Here is a 25,355-nt window from a genome sequence, read left to right on the forward strand (position 1 = left end):
GAGGACTAGGAGAGACCTTTAATAGTAACTCATTTATATTCAGAGGCATCCTTAACCTGTAAGAAGTCACAAATCTTGAAGGTCAAATAAGGCCCCAGGTCCATGCCAGCAGCAAAACTATAATATTACAAGTCAGTTGCATCCCAAGTAGAAAGTGCCCCATTGCCTGCACAGCCTGTAATGATGGAAACAGATATTTAGACTTAGGCCTCCTGAGTCTCGTGCCAACCTACAGATATTCCAACTAATGGCTTATAAATGACCAGATTTCTAAAGCCAGAAACAATCACTGTAATGATCAAATGAACTGCTACATGTACATGCCATGATATTTCAGCAAGTGACCAAAATATTAAGTTCCTAATCACCATTAAGGTCTTAACAAGAAAGTCTCTGTGCTAGAGCTGCAAATGCAGTTAGACCTATTAAACTTTCACACCTTACAATAGATGTTGTTAATTGGCAGTGGATACACAAATGCCTGTGACAGATCTAAGATAAAGGTCTGAGAATGCATATTTCTGTCACTTTAGTTGAAATAGATGACTAAAAGTGACAGATGGCAATTTCCTGTCACTGGGACCACAGCACACAAGCAGGTTCTCAGCTGCTACACTCTCTTCTCAGCTTCTTTCCTTTGGTCTAGAAATCATGCCTGGGCTTGTCAGCCTGTGACACGAGATCCTGCCTCCATTTTCCATGACTCTGCATTTCTCATGATTCTCGTGAGTCTGTTTTCAGAGTTCCTATGAGTGACAGCAGCAGTAATAGTTCACTCCTTTAGAAATGTTTTTCTCTACATATCTGCAAATATGTACTGAGAGACACACTTTGCAGTTACAGAATTCATGTTCCTCTTAAAAATAGGTAGGTTTTGGAAGCATGAAGAGCTGTTTTATATAGGGCCATTTAAGATTTTTTTTAAAAAATAAAAGAAGGTTCTCTGAGAGTTTATATTTCGTTTTCTTCAGCAAACTGTGGTAATCTGGAACTTGCTGAAAAGAAAAAAAATCAAAGTATTTTAAAAATTAGCAAATTAAAATTAATGCAAGAGACAATATCTAGCTGTTTTATACATTCTTATTGAAAAGAAAAATTTTCTATTCCTCAAAAACTACTAAGTGAATATTTTTATAAATTATCAGAACTGTGCCTTGGATTTTTTCTTCTGTGACAACTCATTACTAGCTCATGAGCTATTTCAGAGGGAAGTCCTCCCACAACAAAACAAGACAGGAATAATGCAGCAGCATGTCTGCTGTTGCAACTTTAATAAAAAATCCTAAATACAAAATAAAAATCTTAAATACACTTCAAAACACAAATTTAATTACACTGCACAGGGCAAATTTCTCCAGAAAGGGTCTCAAGCAAAGAGCAATAACAAAAGTATTCTGCATTGCAGAAAGTGATAATTTTGACAATTTCCCCTTTTTTTTTTTTTTTTGCAACATTGTGTCTCCATAGTCTTAACAGGTACAGCTATAATCCCATCACTGCACCGCTCCACAGGCTGCCGGGATTTATTTGATTTGTTAACTTTGGACACGGCTCCCTTCAGTTCCCCCTTTATCTGGGTATGTAATGAGGTCCCAAGGGAGGGAAACCCACAGAGCAGAGTCTCGGGGAAAAGCGAAGGCTCCAGACCGCTCCCCACGGCGTCTGCCCGCTCTACTTCCCGGCAGCAGACTCGCTTCAGGGAATGAGGTGGAGGACCACAAGGCTGTCCGAGCTGCCCGGGGCTGCTGAGCCGCTCGACCCCCCGCCCCGGGCGGCACTGCCCGGGCGCGGACACCGCGGCGGCGTTTCCTACGAGCCGGTGGCCGGGCGACCGAGGCGGCAGCCGCCTCTCGCTGACTCAGCCCTCCTTCCCCGCTCCCAGGTTTAAGGGCGGCGGCAGCGGCCCGGCAGAGGGGCAGGGGCTCTCCCGGCGTTTCCCGCCCGGCCGGCGGGGCGGCGGCGCCAAGAAAAGGAGCGAAACGGCTCCGCGCGGGCGGGAGCCCCGTCCCGCGCGCCCGATGCCGCGCGCCGCCTGCCCGCGAGCTGATTGGCCGGCGGCGCGGCCGGGGCTCCCCGGCGGCCGCGCCTGATTGGCCGGATTGTAAAGCGATGTCTGAGGGCGCCTGGCGGGAGCGGCAGAGCCGCGCGCCTCCCGCGCGCCCCGGCCCCGGCCGAGGTGAGGGCGCGGAGCCCGCCGAGCCTCCCGCCCCCTGCCCGCCTTCCCTCCCGCCTTCCCTCCCTCCCTCCCTCCCTCCCTTCCCGGGAACGCAGCCCCGAGCAGCCGCGCTCCCCGCGCGTCCCTCCGGGGACGGGAGCGGCTCCTCTTAAGAGCCGGGCTCAAGGCGCCTTCTCGCTTTGCAGATGGAGGTGAGCGTCCTGGCGCTGCGGGACCTGGCGAGCGCCCGGCCGGGGCGGCGGGGCCGCGCCGAGGCGGCCCAGAAGGTGAGCGGGAGGGCCGGAGGGGGGTCCGGTCCTGTTCGGCGCCGCGCGGTCCCTGCAGGCGTTGTCCGGAGCCGCGGGCCGGTGCGGGGAGGAGAGAAAGAGGGAGGGCGGCGAGAGCGGGGGGCGCCGCGGAGCCCCAGCCCCGCGAGTGCAGGGCCGCCAGCCGGGGGGCTGGGGGCGAGTCCGGCTCTGGGTCGCGCCTCTGTGGCTCCGTGGGCAGCGTTTGAGATGCTGCCCATCGGACCTGCTCTGCCCTGTTACTGTACAGCAGCATCTTACCTGTCTGCACCTGGGGCACTGGGATGTCCAGCACCACCCTTAAGGTAAAGAAATAATCCAGCGTAAGAAGCCTCAGTCATGCCACCCTTGTCAGTAGGTGAAGTGATTGCACTCTGGCACTACACAGCGGGAAACACCATTTAGCTGAGTAGAACTCACTCAGTGATCTCAAGTATCCCAATGGCTACCATGTGGTAAGGTGGAGAAGGCTCTTGTAGAGACTCATGGTTCTAAAGGTAAGAACCACCAGGTTCTTAACTTGGCACAGGAATAGTATGGTTCTGTTGATTAATAGTAGTTTGAGCATACTCATGGATATGTCCACCATGCTTGCCTTCTGGCCTGTATTCATAAAGTGCACTTCTCCAGTCAAGAGGCTAAGTAGGGCCACTCAGCAAGGAGCAAGCTCATTGTTTCAGTAATGTCTCCTGAACTAGATGCAATTAATGACCTGTTGTCCATGCTCAATCTGAGTCCTCCAAAATTCACACAGTTCTTGTCAGTTTCCATTCCTATTATACCAGAGATTTGTTTCAACTCCTGCTTACACACTAACATCATCAGGCTGGCCTTTCCTGTCCTCTACCTCGTACTTCTACCAACTGCCCTTGAGATTTTGTGCAATACAGGTAGGACTTCACAGAGTGTTGCAGCTACTGAAAAAAAGAAGAGGAGAGAGGGTAAAAGTGTTTCTTACCTTATCAGGTAATTATGATAGTAGAAAATAGAAGATCTGATGGTAGGAAATAAAGATTTGAAAGGGCATAGTCATGTGCTTTTCATTGTGGTATTTGCACATGAAGATCTGAGGTACTGAAACAGCAGGTTGCTTCAGCTGCCCTCACTGCAGTTCCATTACCACCAGCCATAATGAACAGGAACTTTAGGGGAAGATAGACTTTCTGCATTACTTAAGGGTTGATTCACTGCCAAACGTGAAATTGCAAGAAAATATTGAGTGCCAACACTATATGAAAATATATTCTAAGAAGTACCCTGACCTCTAAATTGACCCCTATTTATCACAGTGTAGCAAGTTATAACTGGCTGACTGTTAGTTGTAAAAAAAGAGATGTATTTGTTACATCCTTTTGGGTAATTCATAGATGAATGTATGCAGAATTGTTCATCAGTGCTCAGAGCACAATGCTTTTGATGTGCCAAATTTGTTTCCAGTCTGAATGCTACAAAACTACTCCTCTAGTAAAAGTCAGTTTCAGTTGTTACTAAAACTTTTTTCTACTTTTTAGCTAGGTGTTCCTGTTAGGATGACCTTTGGAATCACCCATTTTAAATATATTTCAGCTACAGAATAATTAAATTACTCCAAGTAAAAGGCAAAACTTAAGAAAGTTCTTAGGGTAACCCAGTATAAATTAATATTTTGTTTCAGGATTTTATTCAATTTCTGAATTGGATTTCTTACAGCACAAAATAAAATACATTAAATCAAGGTACCAATAATGCTTCCTTCAGTCGGTCCCTTGAAGTGAGTTCATTTGTAGTGATAATTCTTGCAGATCCATAGCTGAAATACAAAAAAAAAGCTTGATGGCAGCTAGGGACTGGAAGGAATTGAGCTTCATTCAGGAAATGATAAAAATCAGCTGATGAATCAGACTTTTCCTCCTAGCAGCTCTTAGCTGTAGTAAAGGAACAGTTATGGAGATTTTCTTAGTTGCTTTGCACAGCAGACAGTGCAGATGCAAAACTTGCCTTGCTTGCAGATAAGGTTATGTCCCCTTTAGTCTGATGTTTTGTGAGTTTGAGCTGCATCCCCAGCATGGCTTTTAACCTGGGACCTTTCAAACAGAACTCTACTTTCTTGCTAAGTGTAATGTGACCAGTGCATGATTTCAGTTTCCCTGCAATTTGGTGATTTATGTTTGTGGGCAATGCTTTCTTGTAACAACAGTCAGAGTGTAAAAGCCTAGTAGGCCACAGGTTAGACTGATTGACCTCAGGTTCTATATTTCAAGGCAGTATCTCAAATACACTTCCTTCAATATAGCAGCATGTAGAATATTTTAACATTCCCAACAAAGGCAGAAGAACTGTGCTAAATATAGCTATGAGTGCCAAGGCACAAGTCAGTAAAAATAATTTCATAAGAATCATGAAATTGATTGATGGAATGTTTTTTTCCTCTTGTGTCTAATAAAACTTTGTTTTTAATAGGAAAACATATATGATCGATCCAGGATGGCCCCAAAGACTCCAATTAAGAATGAACCTATTGATCTATCAAAGCAAAAAGGCTGCACACCGGAAGGAAATCCAATTACACCTGTTAAGATCATTGACAGACCTCAACCTGATCCCTGGACTCCTACTACTAACCTGAAGATTCTGGTTAGTGCTGCTAGTCCTGACATGAGGGACAGGGAAAAGAAGAAAGAGCTCTTCAGACCCATAGAAAACAGTGAGCAGAGTGACACACCTGATTTGTTACAGGTGAGACTCAGAACACAATCATCCTATATTCAGTTAGGATTCAGACCTTCCTTAAGTTGCTCCTCATATTTCTTCCAACTGGTTCTTTGCTCCCTATGGAATGGTGCAGAATTGCAAGACATTCCCCAGGACTGCTGCCTACACAGCAATGTCTGAGCAGTAGGACTTCAAAAGTAAGTGAGTTACTAGAAATTGACCTGAGATCCCCTCAAGAGCCTGAATGTTACTTAAAAGGACAATGAAGGAAGTAGAGCTTAAATGTTTGATTTCCCCAACTGAAGTACTTTTGAACCACATTAGAAAGAAAAATGCCAGATCTGTTTTGAACAAGCATCCTTTTCAAAAGTAAATTTGACAGTGAGAGAATATACTCTCCAAATCTTAGACCCCATCTGCAACAGTCCTGCAAAGTGGTCTGCTGAAACCCTTTATTCCCACTTTCCCCCCCAGCTCCCAAACTAGTGGTCAGAAAGCAAGGTCAGGCATTAAAATTTCTACTTCACAAGACTTAAGCAATGCAGGGGTTGATTCCTGTCCTCACTTCATGAAGTCTGTCCCTAGAGAGAATGACATCAGATTGTAATATGCATCATTGCAGTTTTCTTCCTTCATGCTTTTTTTTTTTGTTCCAACTGCTGCTTTTCCTCTCCTGCTTCATTTCTTGTAAAATATCCTTCCCTGTTGATTCCCTACAAGACAATAGTTCTGGGTCCTTCTGCTGAGAAGCATCATTTCATAGGTACAGGTCACTCTGGAAGTGTAGTTTTTACAGCAACTGCAGTAGCAACAGTAGTGTAAAAAATTCTGCAGCTTCCATGGTCATAACAAAGCAAACAGTTCCCTAGAGACTATTCCTAACATAGTGTCCAGTAGGTAAAACATAGTTGATGTTTAAGGTTAGTTCATTTTACCACTCCAAGCCTGCTAAGATCACACAGCATTTTTGGAGTGGCTACTATAAAGAGTTTAATTATTTTCTAGTTAATAGAACTTTCATTTAATAATCTTCTATGCTTTGAAGGGTAACATACAAAAGAAGGAAAAGTTTTAGAGTAAGAATACTGCTATTTCCATACCACATAAAACTCAGTTCTCTCAGAGCACCAGCCTGCCACAAGGTAACTTACTTGCAACTAGCTAAAGACAGTTTAAAATCCCATAAGCTAGGAAACACAGATTTCCACAGCTACCACCACCTTCAGCTTTTCTTTGCCAGAGGGCAACACTTCTTTTCCCTTTTATAACACAGAAGATAACCCTAGAGTTACCAGTGCAAAATAATCCTCCATCATTCTTGTTTTGTGATAAACAAACATGCTTCTTCCTACGTTCTTGCCACCATGGTTTTACTGGTTTCTATTTTTTCCCACTGCAGGGTCAGAAAGACCACAGTCAGACCATCCTACAGAATTACTTAAGCTAACATCTTGACTAAGTTTAAGGTTCAAAGACTGAGTAGCACCTTTTATAGTTTCTGAGCAAAGTGCCCCCACCCCTTCCCCAATCACCAGTTTCCTAAAGTGATAGAGTCACTGTAAAAGTCAGCAAACAGATGTATTGTAGGAACTTCTTGATTGCTTCTGCATCTCCTCTTTTATTAGATCCAGAAGTGTCTGAGAGAATATTCTTCCTTCTTTCCAAAAGAAATACCCTTTCCAAGTATAGTCTGGCCATCTACTAGTCTTGGGTATTGATCTTACTGTTTGTTTTCCTTATGCATGACCACTATTTTATGATTGCACAGATAAGAATTTTTCTGTAGCTGTCTTGTGTGATGAAATAAGAAGAGCTTGCAGTTGTGTTATCCGAGTGCTGTGTGCTTTCAAGGAGTCCATGTTTTTATTTTGTAATTAGAAAATCTGATCTTAAATATTGATAATATCTGAAATAAGCCTCACTTGACTATGTCTTGTTTTTAAAAGCTCTGCACTAAAGGGTTAACATTTATTTTTTAACAGTATGATATAGTAGATGACAGCACGGTTGATGAATTTGAAAAGCAGAGGCCCAGCAGAAAACAGAAAAGCTTAGGACTCTTGTGCCAAAAGTTTCTAGCTCGCTATCCAAATTATCCATTGTCAACAGAGAAAACTACCATTTCTTTGGATGAAGTGGCTTCAATTCTTGGTATGTATACCTGTGAAACTGGGGTAACTGATCACCTGGGGTAACCTAACAGGTGGGCCTTCCAAAGATCATATTCTAACAGACTGCTTTCAAGATCTGCCTTTGCCAGGGTCTGGATGCTCTTCTAATCATACTAATCAAGAGTTGGAAATGCCTAATATTCTTCAGTGTCTTTGTTGTTTGGTAGCACTACCATTTTGAAATCTGCTTTCTGACTTTCTGCACTTTTTACTAGACAGATCTTGCTTCTAGCTGTTTACCAGCTCTGTTACTTTCTTAAATATTCAATTCGTTAAACACTGCAGGAGATAGGATTTACAAACCCTCTGAAGGAGGATTTATAGACAACAAATTTTGTCAAAATGAAACATTTGGGGAAACAATTGCAAACTGGTATGCACAGAAGATCAGTTGTGTTTACTCCTTGATGTCTGAACAGGTTTGACATCGTATCTTCCAAGATCACATGGTTCATCAAGGTTACCTTAGCTTTGAATATCACCTTGTGATGGGAAGATACTGGGAGAACTGCAAGAGTACCATGAGAAAATGTCTTGTTTTAAGTGGCTCATTTGCTGGTTCTGCTGTTAGGTTTGGTTTTAGTTGAAAGATTGAAGAACTATCTGCAAGAAGTAATAAAACTTGGGAGAGAGGACTCGGACAGGACACATTAATAGCAAAAATATCTGAGTCCTTGGAGAGGTTGTTTCTTAGCTAGGAAGGGCTTAACAAAATTGGACTTAAACTAAGTAAATCTTGTATCTACATTTAAAACTCAGGTATCAACAAAAAAGATGTGGCAAAAATGAAATTTGTCTGTTTTGGGAAGAAAAGGAACAGGAGAATGATGTCTTCTGTAAATCTGTTAAGAAAGGCCTCGAAATACCCATTTATTTGCCTTGGTAGAGTGAATTGGAAATGGGATAGAATACAGATTAGGTAAATAGATAAATTATTTTTAAATTAGATTCTGCAGTTACTTCTTAATGTGCTTGCATGAGATGCTCATGCTCCAGCCTTGTACAGCTGAACATGAAAAGTGCTTCATTCTGTGTTGGGAGTGGCATTGACTTGCTTTCCTAAATAACAGAAACTTTCTTCTAAAAGTTACTGTTGGAAATTTTACCTCCCAGAAAGGGGAAGTTTTGGTTGTCCTTCTTCCCTTGGTTTTCTCTTCCTTGCTTGTATCCATTTGCTTCAGTGACCACGAAATTACCCCCTGCTGATGTTGCTGCTCTCAATGTAACAAAAAGGTCTGTGATACAGCTTTTGATACAAATGTATATTGCTTTGTTCATGGAAGAGATGCGGAAGGCCTCAAGGGGGGCTGTGCTGCTGGTGCCTGACAGATACCAGGATAAGTGTAACACTCTTGTTTTTCTGAATTATATTTTGTTCCAAATTCTTCACACACTTGCAAATGCTCATGGATTGTTTCACCCAATATGTGTTTTAAGTTGGTAAGTATTATGCCTAGTCTTCAAATGGGTAAACAGGTACAATACGGCCTTGCCTCTCACAGGGAGGTTTTCCAAACTTTTCACCCGAACTAGCACTTGTTCTGCTAGGCTGATGTTAACTGTTAGAAGATTTTTGGTGCAGATTCTGCCACCAGCGTATAGTACATTGTGCTACATATAAGAGCCATGCTTCAAACAGCACTGGACACAAGCACTTAGGACACTTAGTGGGCATTGCCACCAACCTGTTCATATTCTGTCCCCAACCTTGCTTATATCAGTCAGGCTGAACTCAATATTGGACATATTTCATAAATTTCCTATAGGACTTGACCCAGCCAGCACTGATAATTTGTTTCTGTTGTGTTTGGGAACGGTAGGTCTCATTCTACAGCGCTCTGCACCTTGTGAAGCTGTTGATACCACTTTACTTGGTACTTGCTTAGCAAGTAAAAGTAATTGTGTCACTGTAAATGTAAGTGGAGGACTGCACTCCCCCTGGTTCCTGTATGAGGGTCTTTTATCTCTATGCTGTGACAGACCCTTTTCTGCCGTTACACACAGGCTTGTGTACGGGTATGTGTCTGCTTGTTGAAGCTCTCTGTAAAGAAGGGCCAAAGTGCTCTGAATACCCTGAGGCAGTCTGAGTAGGCTTGAGTGAATGGGGCTGGCAGACTGCAGTCAGCTCTAAACACAGTGTAGGTGCTTTGAGCTGAAGCTGTGGCTGGGCTGGAAGTTATGAAAGCGGACAAAGAGCAACACACCATGAAGCTGGCCATGCATAAGGCAGATTTGCAGTGTGCAAATATAGATGTAGCTAATAGACTGTGTCCATGTGAACACTGAAAATGTCTATTAGAGAACAACCTGTTCTCTGTTTGCTTCTGCTGAACTAAGATGAGCATCTATGTCTCTTTTATCTGCTCCCCCCACTTCCCAAACAGGAGTTGAGCGGAGACGAATTTACGATATTGTTAATGTCCTGGAGTCATTGCAGCTGGTCAGTCGTGTGGCCAAGAACCAATACTGCTGGCATGGCCGGCACAACCTCAGCCAAACTCTGAAAATGCTTCAGGAGGCAGGAGAGCTGCAGTATGGAGAGTTAATGACCTCCCAGCACAAGGAGCAGGACTTAGAGTACAAATTTGGAGAACGGAAAAAGGAAACTATTCCAGTTTCTCAAGACAGACCATTACTGGACTTTTCAGAACCGGATTGCACCTCTGGTAGGATGATTACTAAATGTGTGATGATACACAGACACAAAGTCTCTTTCTCCAGTTTACTATGTCACTTTTTCCCTTGCTTTGCCTTTAAATTAAATAATAAAAAGTTCTCCTTTGCAAAAAGGTGCTGAATTCACCATGGAAGGTACAGAATTCTTCCTTCTATTCTGTCCCTAACATAGGTCTCAAGATGGATGTTTCTGTCTGTCCTACAGACTGGCAGGAAGTTCTGCTGAACAATCCAATTCTTTCCCCACCTGAATCTGACAGTAAATGCTTTATCCTGTCAGAAAGAATCATCTTCATTTGTCCACTCTTTGCATGCTGCCCATATAACACGTGATGGTTTTCAGTTACAAAGTCCATTAGAGTCACAAAATTACAGTGGCACAAACTGTGTAACATTACATAAAATCAGTTTTGGAATTTCACTTTCTAAAAGCTATTTCTGCAAGTTTGAATTTTTATTGCCCTTTGAAGAGAGACTCTTGTCTGCATTAATCAGTTATTTGCTGCCTTTCCATTAATTTCTGCTTTCTGGCAAGGAAATACTTTACTTATTTTGTGTGTGAGAAACCTTCTCACTAGCTTTCTGGCTGTGATGGATGACATATGCTAAGAGCCTTGGGTATTATTTGTAACACAGCATCTGCAAACAGCAGAAAGGACAAGTCATTGCGGATTATGAGCCAAAAGTTTGTCATGCTGTTCCTTGTCTCCAAGACCAAGATAGTCACTCTGGACATCGCAGCAAAGATACTGATAGAAGAAACCCAGGATACAGTGGACCACAGCAAATTTAAAAGTAAGATGGCTAATGAGAGGCAAATCAATCAGTCAGTGAGGAAAGAAAATGGGGCATGTTTCGTCTGACAGCAAACAGACACCAGTATGTAACAGCAAAAGCAATTTGTGCATCTTTTCCTGGAATATGTTCTGGGTTTTTTTTTCATTGCAAATGCATATTTGTGAAAACAGAGCTTGATGTGGAAAAGAGTCAGTTTGACAATTATCTCCCGAGTTCAGCTTCAGAATAAAGAAGAAAATTCATTGTTGTTGATTTCTTTTTATACTTAAACCCTGTTTCCTGTACTGCTCTGAATGATGTTTCAGAACTGAAGCACATTGATTAACTTAATGGAATTAATTTTCTCTGGAGAAATATGTTCCTTCTCCTTTTTACCCCAGAAATCTTTTACAGCTGGATGGCAGGGTTTGCTTTCAGTTAGTGAGGATTAGTACTTCAATCCCTTGGATAACTTGGAGAACTTAGCGTTAGTAAATAAATCTTCTGAGATAAAGACTTTAAAGACTTAAAAGTACTTTTAAAATAAAGTACTTGCACTTCAGTCTTGACATTCTACCCCACGTAAAAGAAGAAATGTGAGGAGTTTAGCTGGAAAATATGTGGGTATCATAGTCAGCTCAAAGATGTTATTTACTAGAATCACAGAGATTTTCCTGAGCATGTTACATTTTTAGAAATTATAAATATGTGTCTTCTTGTGATCAGCTGTGCACTCTTGTGCTGCTTTCCACCAGCTTCTCCTTACCCATGTGGAGGTAGCTGCCTTTTCTGGGCAAGTTGCTGTAATCACTCCCTAACCTGTATCCATCCAAATGAAGTAGATGAGTTTAAACCTGAGCAGCTAAGCTATGAAGTAGCAGTGACAGTCAGGTGGGAGCTGGCATGGCAGACTTCATGGGAGGTGGCCTAAGTCCATCCCAATTTGATTTGCCCACCTCATCTATGAAAGCTATGGTGATAGTCTGGAATGAAATTAGCACATGAGTATGTCCTGTATGTGTTGTAAACCTGACTCTCTTATCGACTCCTGCCCTCTCTTGTTAGCAAAGGTACGAAGACTGTATGATATTGCCAACGTTCTCACCAGCCTAGGCTTGATCAAGAAAGTCCACGTCACAGAGGAGCGAGGACGCAAACCAGCTTTCAAGTGGATTGGGCCTGTGGAATTCCCTGAAAAAACTGGTAACTTGTGTAGCTTGCATTTATTTTCTTTTTGCTCTGACAGTCCCTTCCCAAGTGGTAAAAGGTTGTTTTCCCAAGTGGTAAAAGGTTGTTTTCTGTGTGTAAAGAATGGCTCAGCATTCAATGCGTACCCTGCGATTATTAATTGCTGCCAGCTCAACATTTGCCCTTGTTAGACTTTGCACCCAAGATCTGGGTCTGTGGAGGGGTGTTGAAGGATACTGTGTCTTGTAGGTATTTTTACACTGACTTAGATATCTGGATGCATAACTCTGTGAATTGTAGAGCAATAGCAGATAGCGCTGACATCTTCAAATCTGGGTCCACAGCTGTTCTGGGTTGCAAAATTTTAGTAATTCCTTAATTTGTGAATGATTGACTAGTCAAGTGCAGCCAATATATATACAGTGCATTATTTTCTTTGTAAGGGGCCGTAACAAAGTACAGCAGGGCTGTTTCTTGCATATGGCCCCTTCTACCAAAGCTTTGTCTGCTAAGAACAAGGTAGTGGAATAGCACATCTCTGTAAGATGATGTTCCTTGGCTAGAAGCCAGAGCAAAGGGAAGCCCTTTGGCTTTGATATTTGCATCAGGACAGTGCCAGGAACAAGTAAAGTGAAAGATAATGTAAATACTATCTTAGTACACTTTCTCCTCCCGGCTAGCACACTGGAGTGTAGCTGCTGCTGTAGCTGCTATGGATTGGATAGGAAGGAAGCCCTTATCTTGTTTACTGGTGCTTACTGAGTTCTAGGTTTGTTGTGAGGTTTGAGATAATATAGAGGTTGCCTCTTCCCTTAACGCCAAGTTTGGTAATATGGCAGAAGCATAAATGATGAGCTGTGTTACCTGAAGGACTGTTGTACAATATTTTGTCCCTACAGATGAGCTGAGAGAGCATAGTCCAACATCAGATCCTCTGCCAGAGACACAGCGAGGAGCCTGTGCCCAGTACCAGACCAGTGCTACTGGAAAGCAAAGGTTTACACGTCGCTCTTCATTTAGCAGTGCACAGATTTGTGAAGCAACCAGAAGGAAAGTCAGTTCTGAGCCTAACAGCCCACATCAAGAGAGGCAAGGTAACTACTAATGAAGCATGTTCTTTTCTATCCCACTGGACCTGCCCAAATGAGGGCATGCACCAGTTTAAGGCACTTGATTGGGTGAATCAGCATAATTAAATATGTGAACTATTCCTGGGAGGTACCTATATTTCTACTGTGCACGTGATAATGAAACTTCTGGTTTAGAGCCTCCAGTCAAATGCCTAAAGTACATGAGGTGAATTTGGGCCATAACTGCAACTGAATCTGCAGTTTATTTTCTACAGGTAAATATTTCTGTACTAACACAACTATACTACAATTTTTTCTCTGATAGCTTGATTAAGAAATAATTTTTAGCCACAAAATGCTTGCTTTATTTTATGGTTCCTAACATAGTGAAATTTATTGTAACAATCTAATGGATAGTTGTTAAAAAAAAAATAAAGTAATTACAGGGCTTTCCACAGTTCCCTCTTATAGGAAATAATGATGTTGAAAACATCTCCAGTGGGACTGAGAGTTCTGAGTGTCTTGCAGGTTCTGGCTCTAGGTGATTAGTGGATGTTATAAAAATGTGTCAGGACTGAAAAATTATAGCAATTATTTTATATGGCCAGTATCAAAATACGTTTGGTAAACCTGTCTGTGATTAATTGAATTCCTCTTTGTTCTTTCAGCCAGTATTGTGAATTCAGATGAAAATTGTTCCAAAATGATAAATCTAGCAGCTGTCTGCAGGCAGAAAATAGAGGAAGATACTGGGTAGGTTGGTCTTAGCTGTTGTCCAGTTGCAGCTTTGTGCTTGTCATGTTTAGTTTAAGGATAGATTCCATTGATGAGACTGAGATATAAAAGTTGCCATAAAGTCTCGTTATTACAATTTTAATATTTTAATATTGCTGGATATCAGCATGGCTTTTTGTTTTTTCCCATGGTTATTTTACACCCATCTGTACTTGTGCCACTTTTGGTGTTTTGCTTCAATAGTTCTTTCTGTCATATGTGTTTATATAGGTCATTCCTGCATCCTTTGACCTATTATCTGGGTAGATTGAGCAAATTATGATTCTGTGGATAGGCATCTCTGTCTGTCATCTGTCTTCTCTACACCTATTCCAATTTGAATTCATTTGTGAATGATTGACTAGTCAAGTGCAGCCAAAAGCATTATTGGTCCATCAGAAACCTGAGAGCTCTGCTTCTGTGTTACTAGAAATTATAAAAAGTGACCCTTCTTGTAAACTGTGTAAAAATTGTTGTTTGGGGGTTGAATTTTTCCACATTTATGTCCAAATATATATCTCTCTGCTTCTAAGGATAAAATAGGGGTTTAATTTTGGAATAAATATTTTTCCTTTTTTCATTACTATTTGGGTTTTTTGTTTGTTTGTTTTTCAGGAATAAAGCTTGTGACACCGAAACAATACTAAGTTCAGCAAAGAACTCCAACATAAGCTTACCTTTCTCCCTTCTTCCAGTTCCTGGGGACTCCGATTTTTGTGTTAACCCTCTGCCTCAGGCAGTTTTCCCTGTGGTTCAGGCAGATGTGCCAAACTTCTCACTACCAAATGGTATCAGCAGCCAGGCTTCACATCCTTCCATGCCAGCAGCCTCCAAAACAGAAAATGGAAAACCTACCCTGGTCCCCAACCAACCCTTCCTGTGCTTCCCATCTTCATCCCTTTTCATGTTGTGTGGTGGTCTTCAGGAAAATAACGTGAGCGAGCCCCTGCCCGCTGCAGGAGACCTGGCAAACAGGAGTGCAGAAGCCCAGGCTGCTGCACCTCCCACTGCCTGCCAAAAGCGCAGCTCCCACAAGTGCTCATCACCCTCTGCACCTGCAGATGATGAAGAGCCAGCTGCCAAAAAGCAGATGTTGGAGCAGAGTGACCTCCCCCTCTCACTTGTAGTACCCAAGGTAAAGTGGGTTTCATTATCACTTAGTCTTTCTCATAGCAAGGAAAGACTTTTGCCTAAGACAGTCTTTTCAGAAGGGAAAATTCAGTGCACTGCTCTTGAGAGATAAAAACGCTGCCTCCCACATGTTCATAAACTTGCAAGTGGGCTGTGTCAGCAACTATAAGCATTAACTGGGAGATGTTTTCACACCACCAGGGGAAAATGGACTTGGGTTGCTTTGCATAGTGATGTGATGCTCAGCTGTTCTTTGGAATTAGCATCCTGATCATTTTCTGCAGCAAAACAATTGGTCAGAGGGGAAGAAATCAATATAGTTATTACTTCTCATCTTCCCCCGTTAGCTTGAGCTTTCCCAGACAGCAGCAGCATTGCTTACTCTACTGAGCTACAGCAAATGTGATTTGTTCTTTCCCCCTACTCTCCAGCCTGAGTACCTCTCTCTGAGGCCCAGTGTTGCCCACAGCAGGCTGGTGAGAGAAAGATAATGATGATGAAGGTGATGTGCAGTTATCTCAGAATTCTCTTAAATACTGAAAGTAGGGGTCAAGCTCAACACCATGTCAAATAAGCCATTTGAATATTGAATATAAACCATTTGAATCAAGTGTTTTTCCTTCTCAATAAAAAAGTAATCCCAGAGGTCAGGTATTTCTTATGTAGTGTATCAAAGTACTGAATGTGAACTGCAGCAAACAGCACAGGGTTTCGGCATCACCAATATGACTCTTCAAATCCCCAAACAAAAATTTTAACTTGGTGATTTGCTAATCAGGCTTGTGCTGCTTCTTTGCACAGATGCATGAGGAAGGTGCACGAGAGGTATTGCACTGTTTTATTTCAATTTGGTCTCTTCATTTCCACTTCTGTTTTTTGCTTAGAAGCCTTCTGAGTCACCCAAGGCAGAATCTTCCCCAGGAAGTGGCTGTTCAGCTGCTGTACATCTAGAAACAAATTGTCTTGACCTTGCAAGTCCTGCTGCTCCAGAGGTGGCAAACAAGGAGTCCACTAAGCCTTCAGATTGTCAGGAGCAAGAAAAACAATCTCAGAACAAAGACCCTGATGAAACCCCTCCAGGAAATGAGCACATCTCTAAAGAAAATGCCAATCAACCTTTCCAACCACAGTATCTTTATGTTCAGCCTACTGCTGGTAAGGACAGCCATGAGACCTAGAGGCACCCAAGCCTCTGTATCTGTTCACTGAGCAAATACTGAGTCATACAAATAGGTGAATATTTAGCATAAAAAACCCTCACAGCAGTTCTCTGTAGTAGTTTAGTAACTCTGAAATCTCTTGACTCAATGTTCTCAATGACGAACTATTGCTCGTCTGAAAAGAGACATTTTTCTGAGGTTCCCAAACATTAATAGTATTGAACAATGTGGGGTTTGCATGCCTGAATTATGTGCAAAAGACAGTTATGAATTATGAATTCTGAATTATGTACAAAAAAGACAGTTATACAACATTCAAAAGTGAAAGGAGCTGGAAGTCTAGATTTGGCAGAAAGCTGACCAATAGAGAACAGCAGCATCCCCGGAGTGTATGAATTTCATCATCTTCAAACCTTGTACTGTCTTGTAACATGCATTATCAGTGTAACCCCTGAAACCCAAGGCACTGGGAATGTAGCCAGCCCTGCTTGTATGACACTGTGGGGATCTAGAGGAAGCAGCTGAAAATACTGCAATGGGATTTCGTGTCCACCATGTTTTGTGCCTGTGTTTGTGTGCAGTGGATGACTGCTTTGTAGGAACAGGATGTGTGGCAGATTTCCATGACTACTGCTTTAGTCTTTGATTCACTTGTGACACTGAGTGGGGTCTATGGCATTTCACTTAGGTTGGAGATGCTCAGTTTAAAAATGCTGATCCTGGTGTTTTGGAAGATCAGACAAGCCGGGAGCCACAGCAGCTTTGGCTTCAACACAGTAGTTCAGCTGTTCTTAGCAAAATTAATGCCTCTGTGATATATCCTTGTGGGTGTCTCCCATCTGTTGGGTTTGGTTTGTCTGGCTTTTTTTACCTCATTAAAAGTGATGTCTATGTTTTTATATAGCAGAGGATATATGTTAGTGGAATCAAAAGAGTGGAAAAAAAGTTAGTGGAAAAAAAGAGTTTGTTTAGCCAGGATGTTGCTTGTAATCAAAGATAGAAGCAGAAAACACCAAGGGGTGTGGTTGGTACTTCATATGACCAAAGTAAATGGATGCATGTACAGTGAATAGACAATTAGGGGGGGAAATGGAGGCATATAAGGAAAGGGAACGGGACAGAAGACTTAGGGAATTGTGACACTTTTCTTCCTTATTTTTTATTGTTTTGTTGTAGTTTACTTCCTTGGCAGACTTTTCTCTAATGTCACATACTTTTCCTATTGTAGATGAAGTTACAATAGTTGAATTCCCTTTTTCAAGATTACTAATGCTTTGGTGTTTTTTTTTTCTTTCTTTGGTTTAGGATTAAGCAGTTTTAATTTCCTGTTCTCTGCAAACCAAGCCCCTGGTGCCATCAGCCTGGCTGCGAACAAGTTGCCTTCTCTAAGTGTACCCTGTGTCATGGTGCCATCAGCAGCCTTGGCTTCCTTCCCTCTCGTCTGTTCTCCCTCGTTCACCAGTCCTCTTTCCTCGGTTCCCGATGGCTCCTTCTCAGCTGCTGCCTCCACGAGTTTCAGTGTGTCCAGCCTGGCATCCCCCACCCCTGTGTTCATAAGCACCACGGCCGTTGTCACCCCCAAGGTCTCACCTGCCCCTTCGGTGGATCCACAGCAGCCGGCTCACTCCGCTCTGCACCTGAGTCCTGTGCTCACAAGATCCTGCAGTGCTGTTAAGCTGGACTCCCCTGTGTGCATGGGACACCCGGTGACCCTTCTGAAGCTGCAGCAGGTAAGGGGGAAAGGTGGGCAGGAGTGGTGATGAAGGAGCTGTGCCAGGTGCCTGATGGCGGCGTGTGCCGCAGGCTGGTGCCTCTGTGTCAGTGCCCAGTTGGCACGCTGAGAGCTGCTGTCTTCCACTTAGCTTGTGTGTCTCCATCTTAGGGGTGGCACAGGGTATGAGACACTGTTGAAGTCATAGCCCAGCATAGCACGTTTAGTCCTGATCAGTGAAGTGGTTTTATAACTTATAGAAATTCTAAAATCCCCCAGCAATCTAAGGGTTTTCCCCCCATCTGACAGTGTCATTATGTGTTATGCAATGGCTACAGAAAAACATTAGGAGGACAGAAGGCTTGTGTCAGAATTCTGGAATCAGCTGGTTGCAGCACTTTTCAGGTAGTAGTATCCTAGATTATCGCCTCAGCCCTGTTCTGACCTCTCTTCACTATGTAATGGAAAAGGGTACAGGGATTAATGTCTTCCAGCAGTCCTCTGTTTGCCTGCTTATGTGTAGACTTTGAGAGAACTCTGCTGAATCACTTTGGGGTTTTGTTTTTTTCACAAATAGCCTTCATCAGCTCCTCTCACTCCCAAGAGTATTCGTCCTGCACATCATGAGGCATTTTTCAAAACTCCTGGAAGTCTTGGAGACCCTGTGGCATGGAAGAAAAATGAAGGCAACCAGACCAGAAATGCCAGCTCTGTGCAGAGGAGACTGGAAATCTCTAGTACCAGCCCCGACTAATTCCGCTCTTTGCAAGAGGTGGGCAGATTGTCCTTGGACCCGGTATCAATTACAAGAGAACAAGCCCTTACCTGGCAAGAGGAGCATGTTAAAATGTCACCCCTTTTGGCATGCTTCCCCACTATGCATTCACCCACTGATTCTGTTAGCCATCTTCTTCAAAGTCACCCTTGGTACAGAAATCCTTTTACTGAATTGTTCCTTCAGTACTGATTTGAATCCAGATTATGTGCTCCACACAGCCTTGTGGGCATCAAATTGTAATTGTGATTTTAATTTGGAAAACTCTCTTTATTTTTGCCAGAAGATGCAAACAAATTCTTTTGGAGTCCCCAGGGGTTCTTTATTCATGGTTTTAAGTGAGATGTCTAGCACTTATCTGGGGTAAGCATTTCATTTGCATGTACTCTACTTACCCTGAGTAAATCTGTGGTGAAAATTATAAACTCTTGCAGTTGTGAAAGCAACTGCTTCCTTGGTTCCAAACTATCAAAGCATGCCTCTGCAGTGCAGCCTCTTGCTTTTAATTTTGTATGTTGGAGTGGGATTAGTGCAAAAAAGGATTTTTGCAGTTTCAGAATAACAGATTTTCTCAGGGTAGGATTACTTGAATGTCAGTTCGTTGTTGTACAATTTGCCCAGCACTTGTGGTTAGAAAAACCTAATAATAACACAGTATGATTGAATGTATACATGTGAAAAATATTAAGACCAAAATAACTGTGAATGTTAACATTTTTATAGTTGTGTTAATGAACTGTATTAGTCCTTGGGTTTTTTTTGGTTTTTTACTTTTACTTTGATCAAAATTTGCAAGTTAGATGTAAAGAATACAAAACCGGAATGGTTTTTTAGATTTGACAAAGTGATTTGAGAGAGACAAACCACTGAGAGAACTGTGCTAAGATTTCATCTCCTGTTTAAATATCCAGTCTAGACTTAATGACCAAGGAACACTGATAAGTCATTAACCTCACTCATGATTAGATTCAGTCTAACCTGAGTCTACTAAGTGCCTACTTAGCTGTTTACTTAAGTGTACTTAAGGGGTATGTACTTAAGTGCCTAACTCTTCACTTGCAGGAATTTTGTGACTAGTTAATAGTGCTTTTGAGCATATTGGGAAGACAAGGGAGATATTATCCATCTAAACCAGAAAAAGAAGTTGAAAAGAGCAGGAGCCTTGAGTTTTAAAGTAATATAAAAAATTAATAAAAAATTATCAGTATACCCTAAGAGAAGATAATGAGGAAGAAAAGTCTTAACAGTTCACATTCAGAGTTCTCAAATAATAGATGGTGCTATTATCAATATAGGATATAATTTTAAGAGCTAATGCTCTTATGTTTGGGTATGTTTTCACTAATGTAGCAAACTGCAATTAAATTTGTGCAGTCTCCTGTTCAAAAGACAGAAAGTGTTGCTGTTGACATCACATTAGCCTGGACTTTTAGCAAATGGCCAGTATGATCAGCTCTCTCTTTGGTACTGGCATTGTTTTCCAAGGGTAGATGCACTCTTGGATGTGCTATTTTGTTGGTCAAGGGAGGTTAGGACTTTAAGGCTGGGGATTTGATAAAGGCATCTTATTTTTATAATGAAAATGAAATTTAAGAAAGAATTTTAGTGAAGCTGAGGGTTTGAGTAATGTGGCCTTCTCTTAGAATAGACCAATAACAGGTTTTGAGAGGGCTTGGTTAGCCCTGGTTCAAACAAAATCTGTAGCAGAATTATCATAGGAAATTTCAGGGATGATAAAGAGACATCTTCAGATTGCTAATTTTTTTTTATATTTTAATGACACTACAGTTATGAAAGTTTACAGTTTTTTCTTCTGAATTATTTCTTCTTATACACCCACTTAGATGAATTTTGCTTTGAAAAGCAGTGTGTAACTAGCACAGTGCTGCCCCTGCGCTTCTGCTGGGGTGCATGTGTTGCTGCTGGGGCAGGAACCAGCTGCTGGGGTTCCAGGGAAAACAGTGGGTGCTGATTCTCCAAACCTTGTCTCTTCTCTCTCCCTCTAGTACAATACAGCCTTTTAGTGAAATGGAAGCTGGGAGCAGGGAGGAGGATTAGAGCTAATATTGGCTCTTTGCTCCAGTTGAAGCATCATCACCAAAATTGCCTTTCTTTGTCAGTGATGTTACTGTGTGCCATAACTAACTTAACTATACTTGAAAAATGCAGGGAGTGAAAATGGATTTTCCATTTCCAATTTCTGCTTACAGTTTTGAGTTTCTGTAAATACAGCAGGTATGGAAATGAGGGTTGACTCCCTCTTCTCAGTGAGTCATGGCTGGGAAAGCCGGTTTTGAGCCTAGGAGAAAAAGGATATTGACTTGCTGTCTTGATTTTGTCAATGCAAAATTCTCACTAAAATAGAGTGAGACCACTGAAGCAGTCGGGCAGCTATGTACTGTATGTGAGCTGCTGAACTGGACTGGTGAGGGGGAGCAGTTGGCTGTCAGGAGGGAACAGGTTTACCTTTCTTATCTTTACCTTCACTGAAAGCTAAGAATTTAAATAAACTACGAACAACTCATCAGCAAAGCAGCTTTGGAAAAGCAGAATTTGTATTTGCACTGAGACAAAGTGCATACCCAGGAAGTTCTGCAGGGTTTGTGAAACCTTTCTGTCCCAAGTCAGTTGTTGAGGAGGCTGAGCATATAACTTATACTTGAATCTATCTGCCACGTTTACATTTCTGATTGTCTTCTGTAAATTGGTGCTATTTCTGTATTTAAAAAGCTGTATTTTTAATGTAAAGCTGCTTCCAGTTTGGTTTTTTTTGCACTGCTAGTTTAATATAGATATTAATTTTATTGCTGTTTATAACTGTTCTTCAGTGATTAGATGTCCTGCTTTTCCTGCTCTCTAGTTATCTGTTTACCTGTCAGCATATAGCTTTACTCCAATCACACTGTTGGGTTGAATATTTTTTTATATTATCTGTTAGCAAAACATTAAACTTTTACAGAATAAAAAATGAACTTAAAACTGAGGCTCTGATTTCAGTACGGAATACTTTCAAGGACAACCTTGAAAAGAAATATTCCTGCACCACATGTCCAGGTGAGGAGACTTTGTTGGCTGTGAGCACTGCAGGACTAGCAGAGGATAGAAAATAGCTTGCCCCAGTGGCTCCAGCACCCAGCTATTGCATGCAGCATGGGCACAATTCCCACCCAGCTGCTGCAGGCACCAGGACCAGTGTGATGTCAATGGGCTCTTAAAGTCCTGGAGCAGGCCAGGGCGAGACTGGGTGCCCCTGGCCCAGAGCCACGCGAGGTGATCCTCAGCTGGCCCCCACGGGAGCGCCCCCCAGCCCTGCCCAGAGCCACACTGGAGCCCTGTGTCCCTGCAGCCGTCCCTCGGTCCTGCTCTCCACAGGAGGGCAGCAGCGCCTGCCGCGCTGCAGCCACAGACACCGAGCAGCTGGTGCTTGCTTTGCCTCCTTAGAGCCACCGGCTGCTTGGAAAGAGCAAGTGGACAGCAGCCACGGACCTGTGGCTTCCCCTTCCCTTTCTCCTGCCCTTCCCTAACCACACACAGAAGACACAGCTCGACCAAAACGGAGCTTGCTCCCATTAAAATCAACGGCAGGTTCACTATTGATGTCAGCAAGCCCAGTATTGCAGCCTTACCCTTCCTGGGATTAGAGAGGTGGGAGTTAATGCCCCATATCACCAACAGCTTTAAAATGAGTGTGAGTTGCAAAAGGGTGAGATGCTCAAAATTCATTTCTAAAAAGAAAACTCAGCAGCTCACTCAGTGTTTTTGGACTTTTTCTAATCTGCTACTCCAACAATAATACCTTTCCCTTTCAATTGATACAGAAAAAATAGAAGTTTAGTAAGATTAAATACATTATAAGAATCACTAACAAGCCCTAACCTTGCTCTAGCTGCACTGATGGGACCATGGCCCTCATTTCCTTGAGGTGGAGCAGGGCTCTATCCTCCAACAGTTCTTGTCCTCACTGGTGCATTTGGAACTCCCTTTTTTTGAAGTAAGGGGGAGTACACCAAACTCCATCTGATTCAGTTCTCACTATGAAAAAGGGAAATTAACAAGCAGTACCATTGTTGATGAATGTCTTACTGCTTCCCAGCCTGGGCTGGGCAGCCCAGAGCCAGCTGGGAGAGACACCCTGGTGCTGGCAGGTGTGCCAGCAAACCCAGCCAGAGGCAAGCAAAAGCAAAGCCTCCAATGGGCAGCTAAGCAAAGCCTGCTCCCACCATGGCCAGGGAACCAGGTCTTCATCATCTCTCTTGGTCAACAAGAAGGGTTTCCTTAGAGGGGCTTGGGTCATGACAATGCTGTCTCCTTCCAGCCCAGTGTTCCTGAGAAAGGCTCCATGGCCTGCTTAAAAATTTTAAATTTAATAGCTTGGGATGTAATGGAGTGAAAAGAAGGGCTGCACACACAACTGAGGCAAATTCAAGCCATGCTGACTGTGATCATCTGAGAAGATCCATGCGTGCAGGAAGCATTAGTGTCCAGATTCTTTCCAGATTCATTTATTGCAGCAGAAATGCCATGAGAATTTAGGATATTTTTTCAAGCACTTTCTCCAAGGATTCCTAGAGCAATGAAATGAATTCTAATCATGTCAGTCAACACCAGCTTAAGTTCTGAGAGCACAAAGCCTTCCCCCATTGCCCTTGCAGGCCATGGTAACTTTATTTGTGGGTGGCAAAAGCCTGCATTGCTTGTTCACAAAATGTTGGGACCTCCAAGTCTGCTATCACCAGACCTCCTAGGAGACAAAACCTTCTGCCTCAGCTGGAGCACCTCCATTTTACTGCATTTTCCAAATAAATAAATTCTCATTATGGCCCCAGATGCTAGGCTTTTATGCCTTCCCCCTGCCTCTGGCTGGGTATTTCTCACCTTGGATGTGACAACAGTGTAATTTCATAGATGATATACCAAATCTGGGTGGGAGGGGAGCATGAAACTTGTTTTTTTCCAACAGCTGCTTTCTCATTTCAAAACTGACAGCTATGAACCAGCAGTTTACACTCCGATCCCCCAGCATGGTGTGATTGCAAAGGCAACGTAGTGAGACCAAACAAACCATCAATATATGTAAAATATACTGCATCTTGGTAAGTGTCTTTAGCAGCAGCTGAAATGGGCCAAGTTGGACCAGGCTTAATCTTTTGGGAAGAAAAGGGAAACTATTTAAGCCTAGAAAATAAGAAATAAAGATCCCACAATAAATTGTCCAGAAGGAAACCTGTCCCTTATTTGGGCAGCCAATTCTTCAACACTAAAGAAAAAGCTTTGCCTCTCTGTAGTATCTGCATCTCACTGATAGTCAACCAGTGTGTAATTTAATCACCCTGCATCCCTTCAAAATCTTGATTAACTGCTAATGATTTGTTCTGTGTTGCAGTGTGATGCAATATCTGTTTTAGCTATCCCAGTCCTTTCCCAGGTGTGCCAATACCTTCTCCCTTCCCCTCCCCTTGCCTCCTGCTGAGAGCTGTCTGTCAATCTTGGCAATCCAGAAGGGCATCCTCTGATTGGCAAAAGTTCAAAAGATGCTTCTCACCCTGGAGTCATTGGGCTACCTAGGTGCCATTTCTGAGCCTTTCCCCCTCCTATCTGGTTGGTGGCACACCTACCCCTTCCCTCCCCCTGTCCCTGGGGCTTAAAAGGACACTGGGACCATGCACTTGGGATTCTGTTGTAGCTGTTACAAGATTCAGAGATCTGTGACCCTGGAATAAAACTCTGGGTTAAACCCTCCGGCAGAATCCATCTCCTTTTTCCCTTCACCATCGCCTAAGGCCTTTCCACCAGAGGTAAAACTGAGTTCCTGCTTGCCTGGACTTGTTCCAAGTGCCAGCTGCAACATACAGCCAGCCAAAGGTGTCTCTGAGGTGAAAACCATCTCAGTTGCCGCCTCTGGTCAAGCAGCAAGGGCCAGACGAGCCCAGGCACGTTCCACCCGGTAATATTGGGATCATATTCCAATAGTTCTGTGCCTGAAAGGCACCAGTAATTAAATGAACATAAGGTAGAAGATGTTAGGGGAGAGTTGGCTGGAGCTCTGCTCTGAGGCTTGCTCCAATGACAAAATCCCCCACTCGGCAGCTCACCTCCATTAGGGTTTTTTCCTTATTGTACTGAACCTAGGATGTTTAGAAGATGATGGTTAAAAATGTCTCTACAGACACTCTAGGCCTAAGTGGCAAACACTCAAACACTCGTGTTCTTCTCTGCCTTTATAGTAACACAATGCCAGTGATTTCACTGGACTCACTCTTGGTCTACCTTGGCCTGAAGGGGAGAAGGGTCAGTCTTCTGGTTCTGGAAGTTCTGGAGTTCTTAATTATACCATTATCTGCTGCACATCACTGAGCAAAGCAGCCTTTGACTTCTCTAAATCCAGAGAAACAGCAACCAGGAATATCACCTGGACTCACAAGAGCTGGGGATCTAGCTTCTGGATATGGAGGAAAATGGAAAGGGTGCAGGGAGCAGCCCTGTTGAGCAGGTCAATATACTCACTGATTTGAAAATAATTTTAAAAATACTTTGGGGATTTTCTGCTCAGCCTTGCTTGGATCTTCCCATTATTTAGACATGTCAGAGCCTGCTAGCTTGGGACAGCATCAAAACCTGCCCTTGTGCTCCTGCAGTACAAGCCAGATGGTCTTGGTGTGACCTTCCCTTGGTGTCTGATCATTGGTTTTTAATGTAAGATTCCACTCCATTATTGTGTGGCAGAAATCACATAGTTTGAAGCCCTTATGCATATAAGACATTTACAAAAAC

At 42.8% G+C, this 25,355-nt stretch overlaps 1 protein-coding gene across 1 annotated transcript; it reads left to right on the forward strand.

The window, feature by feature from the left end:
- The first annotated feature begins 2,119 nt into the window (after window positions 1-2,119).
- On the forward strand, window positions 2,120-21,483 carry E2F7 (E2F transcription factor 7). The gene is made up of 13 exons (XM_054632230.2): window positions 2,120-2,176; window positions 2,362-2,442; window positions 4,900-5,175; window positions 7,134-7,302; window positions 9,707-9,988; window positions 10,635-10,793; window positions 11,841-11,978; window positions 12,863-13,057; window positions 13,702-13,786; window positions 14,423-14,942; window positions 15,823-16,093; window positions 17,404-17,828; window positions 18,387-21,483. Exons 2-13 carry the CDS (start codon window positions 2,362-2,364, stop codon window positions 18,561-18,563), a joined length of 2,778 nt encoding a protein of 925 aa, XP_054488205.2. The 5' UTR covers window positions 2,120-2,176; the 3' UTR covers window positions 18,564-21,483.
- Window positions 21,484-25,355: the final 3,872 nt, after the last annotated feature.

Source organism: Agelaius phoeniceus, chromosome 5 (assembly GCF_051311805.1).
Source record: "Agelaius phoeniceus isolate bAgePho1 chromosome 5, bAgePho1.hap1, whole genome shotgun sequence".
Lineage (NCBI taxonomy): Eukaryota > Metazoa > Chordata > Aves > Passeriformes > Icteridae > Agelaius > Agelaius phoeniceus.

Excerpts from the sequence above, each read along its gene's own strand:
- E2F7 (XM_054632230.2), top strand. The coding sequence starts at position 2,362 with ATGGAGGTGAGCGTCCTGGCGCTGCGGGACCTGGCGAGCGCCCGGCCG. Across the intron at positions 2,443-4,899 it reads GCGCCGAGGCGGCCCAGAAG|GAAAACATATATGATCGATC; the intron begins GTGAGCGGGAGG and ends TGTTTTTAATAG. Across the intron at positions 10,794-11,840 it reads GGACCACAGCAAATTTAAAA|CAAAGGTACGAAGACTGTAT; the intron begins GTAAGATGGCTA and ends CTCTCTTGTTAG.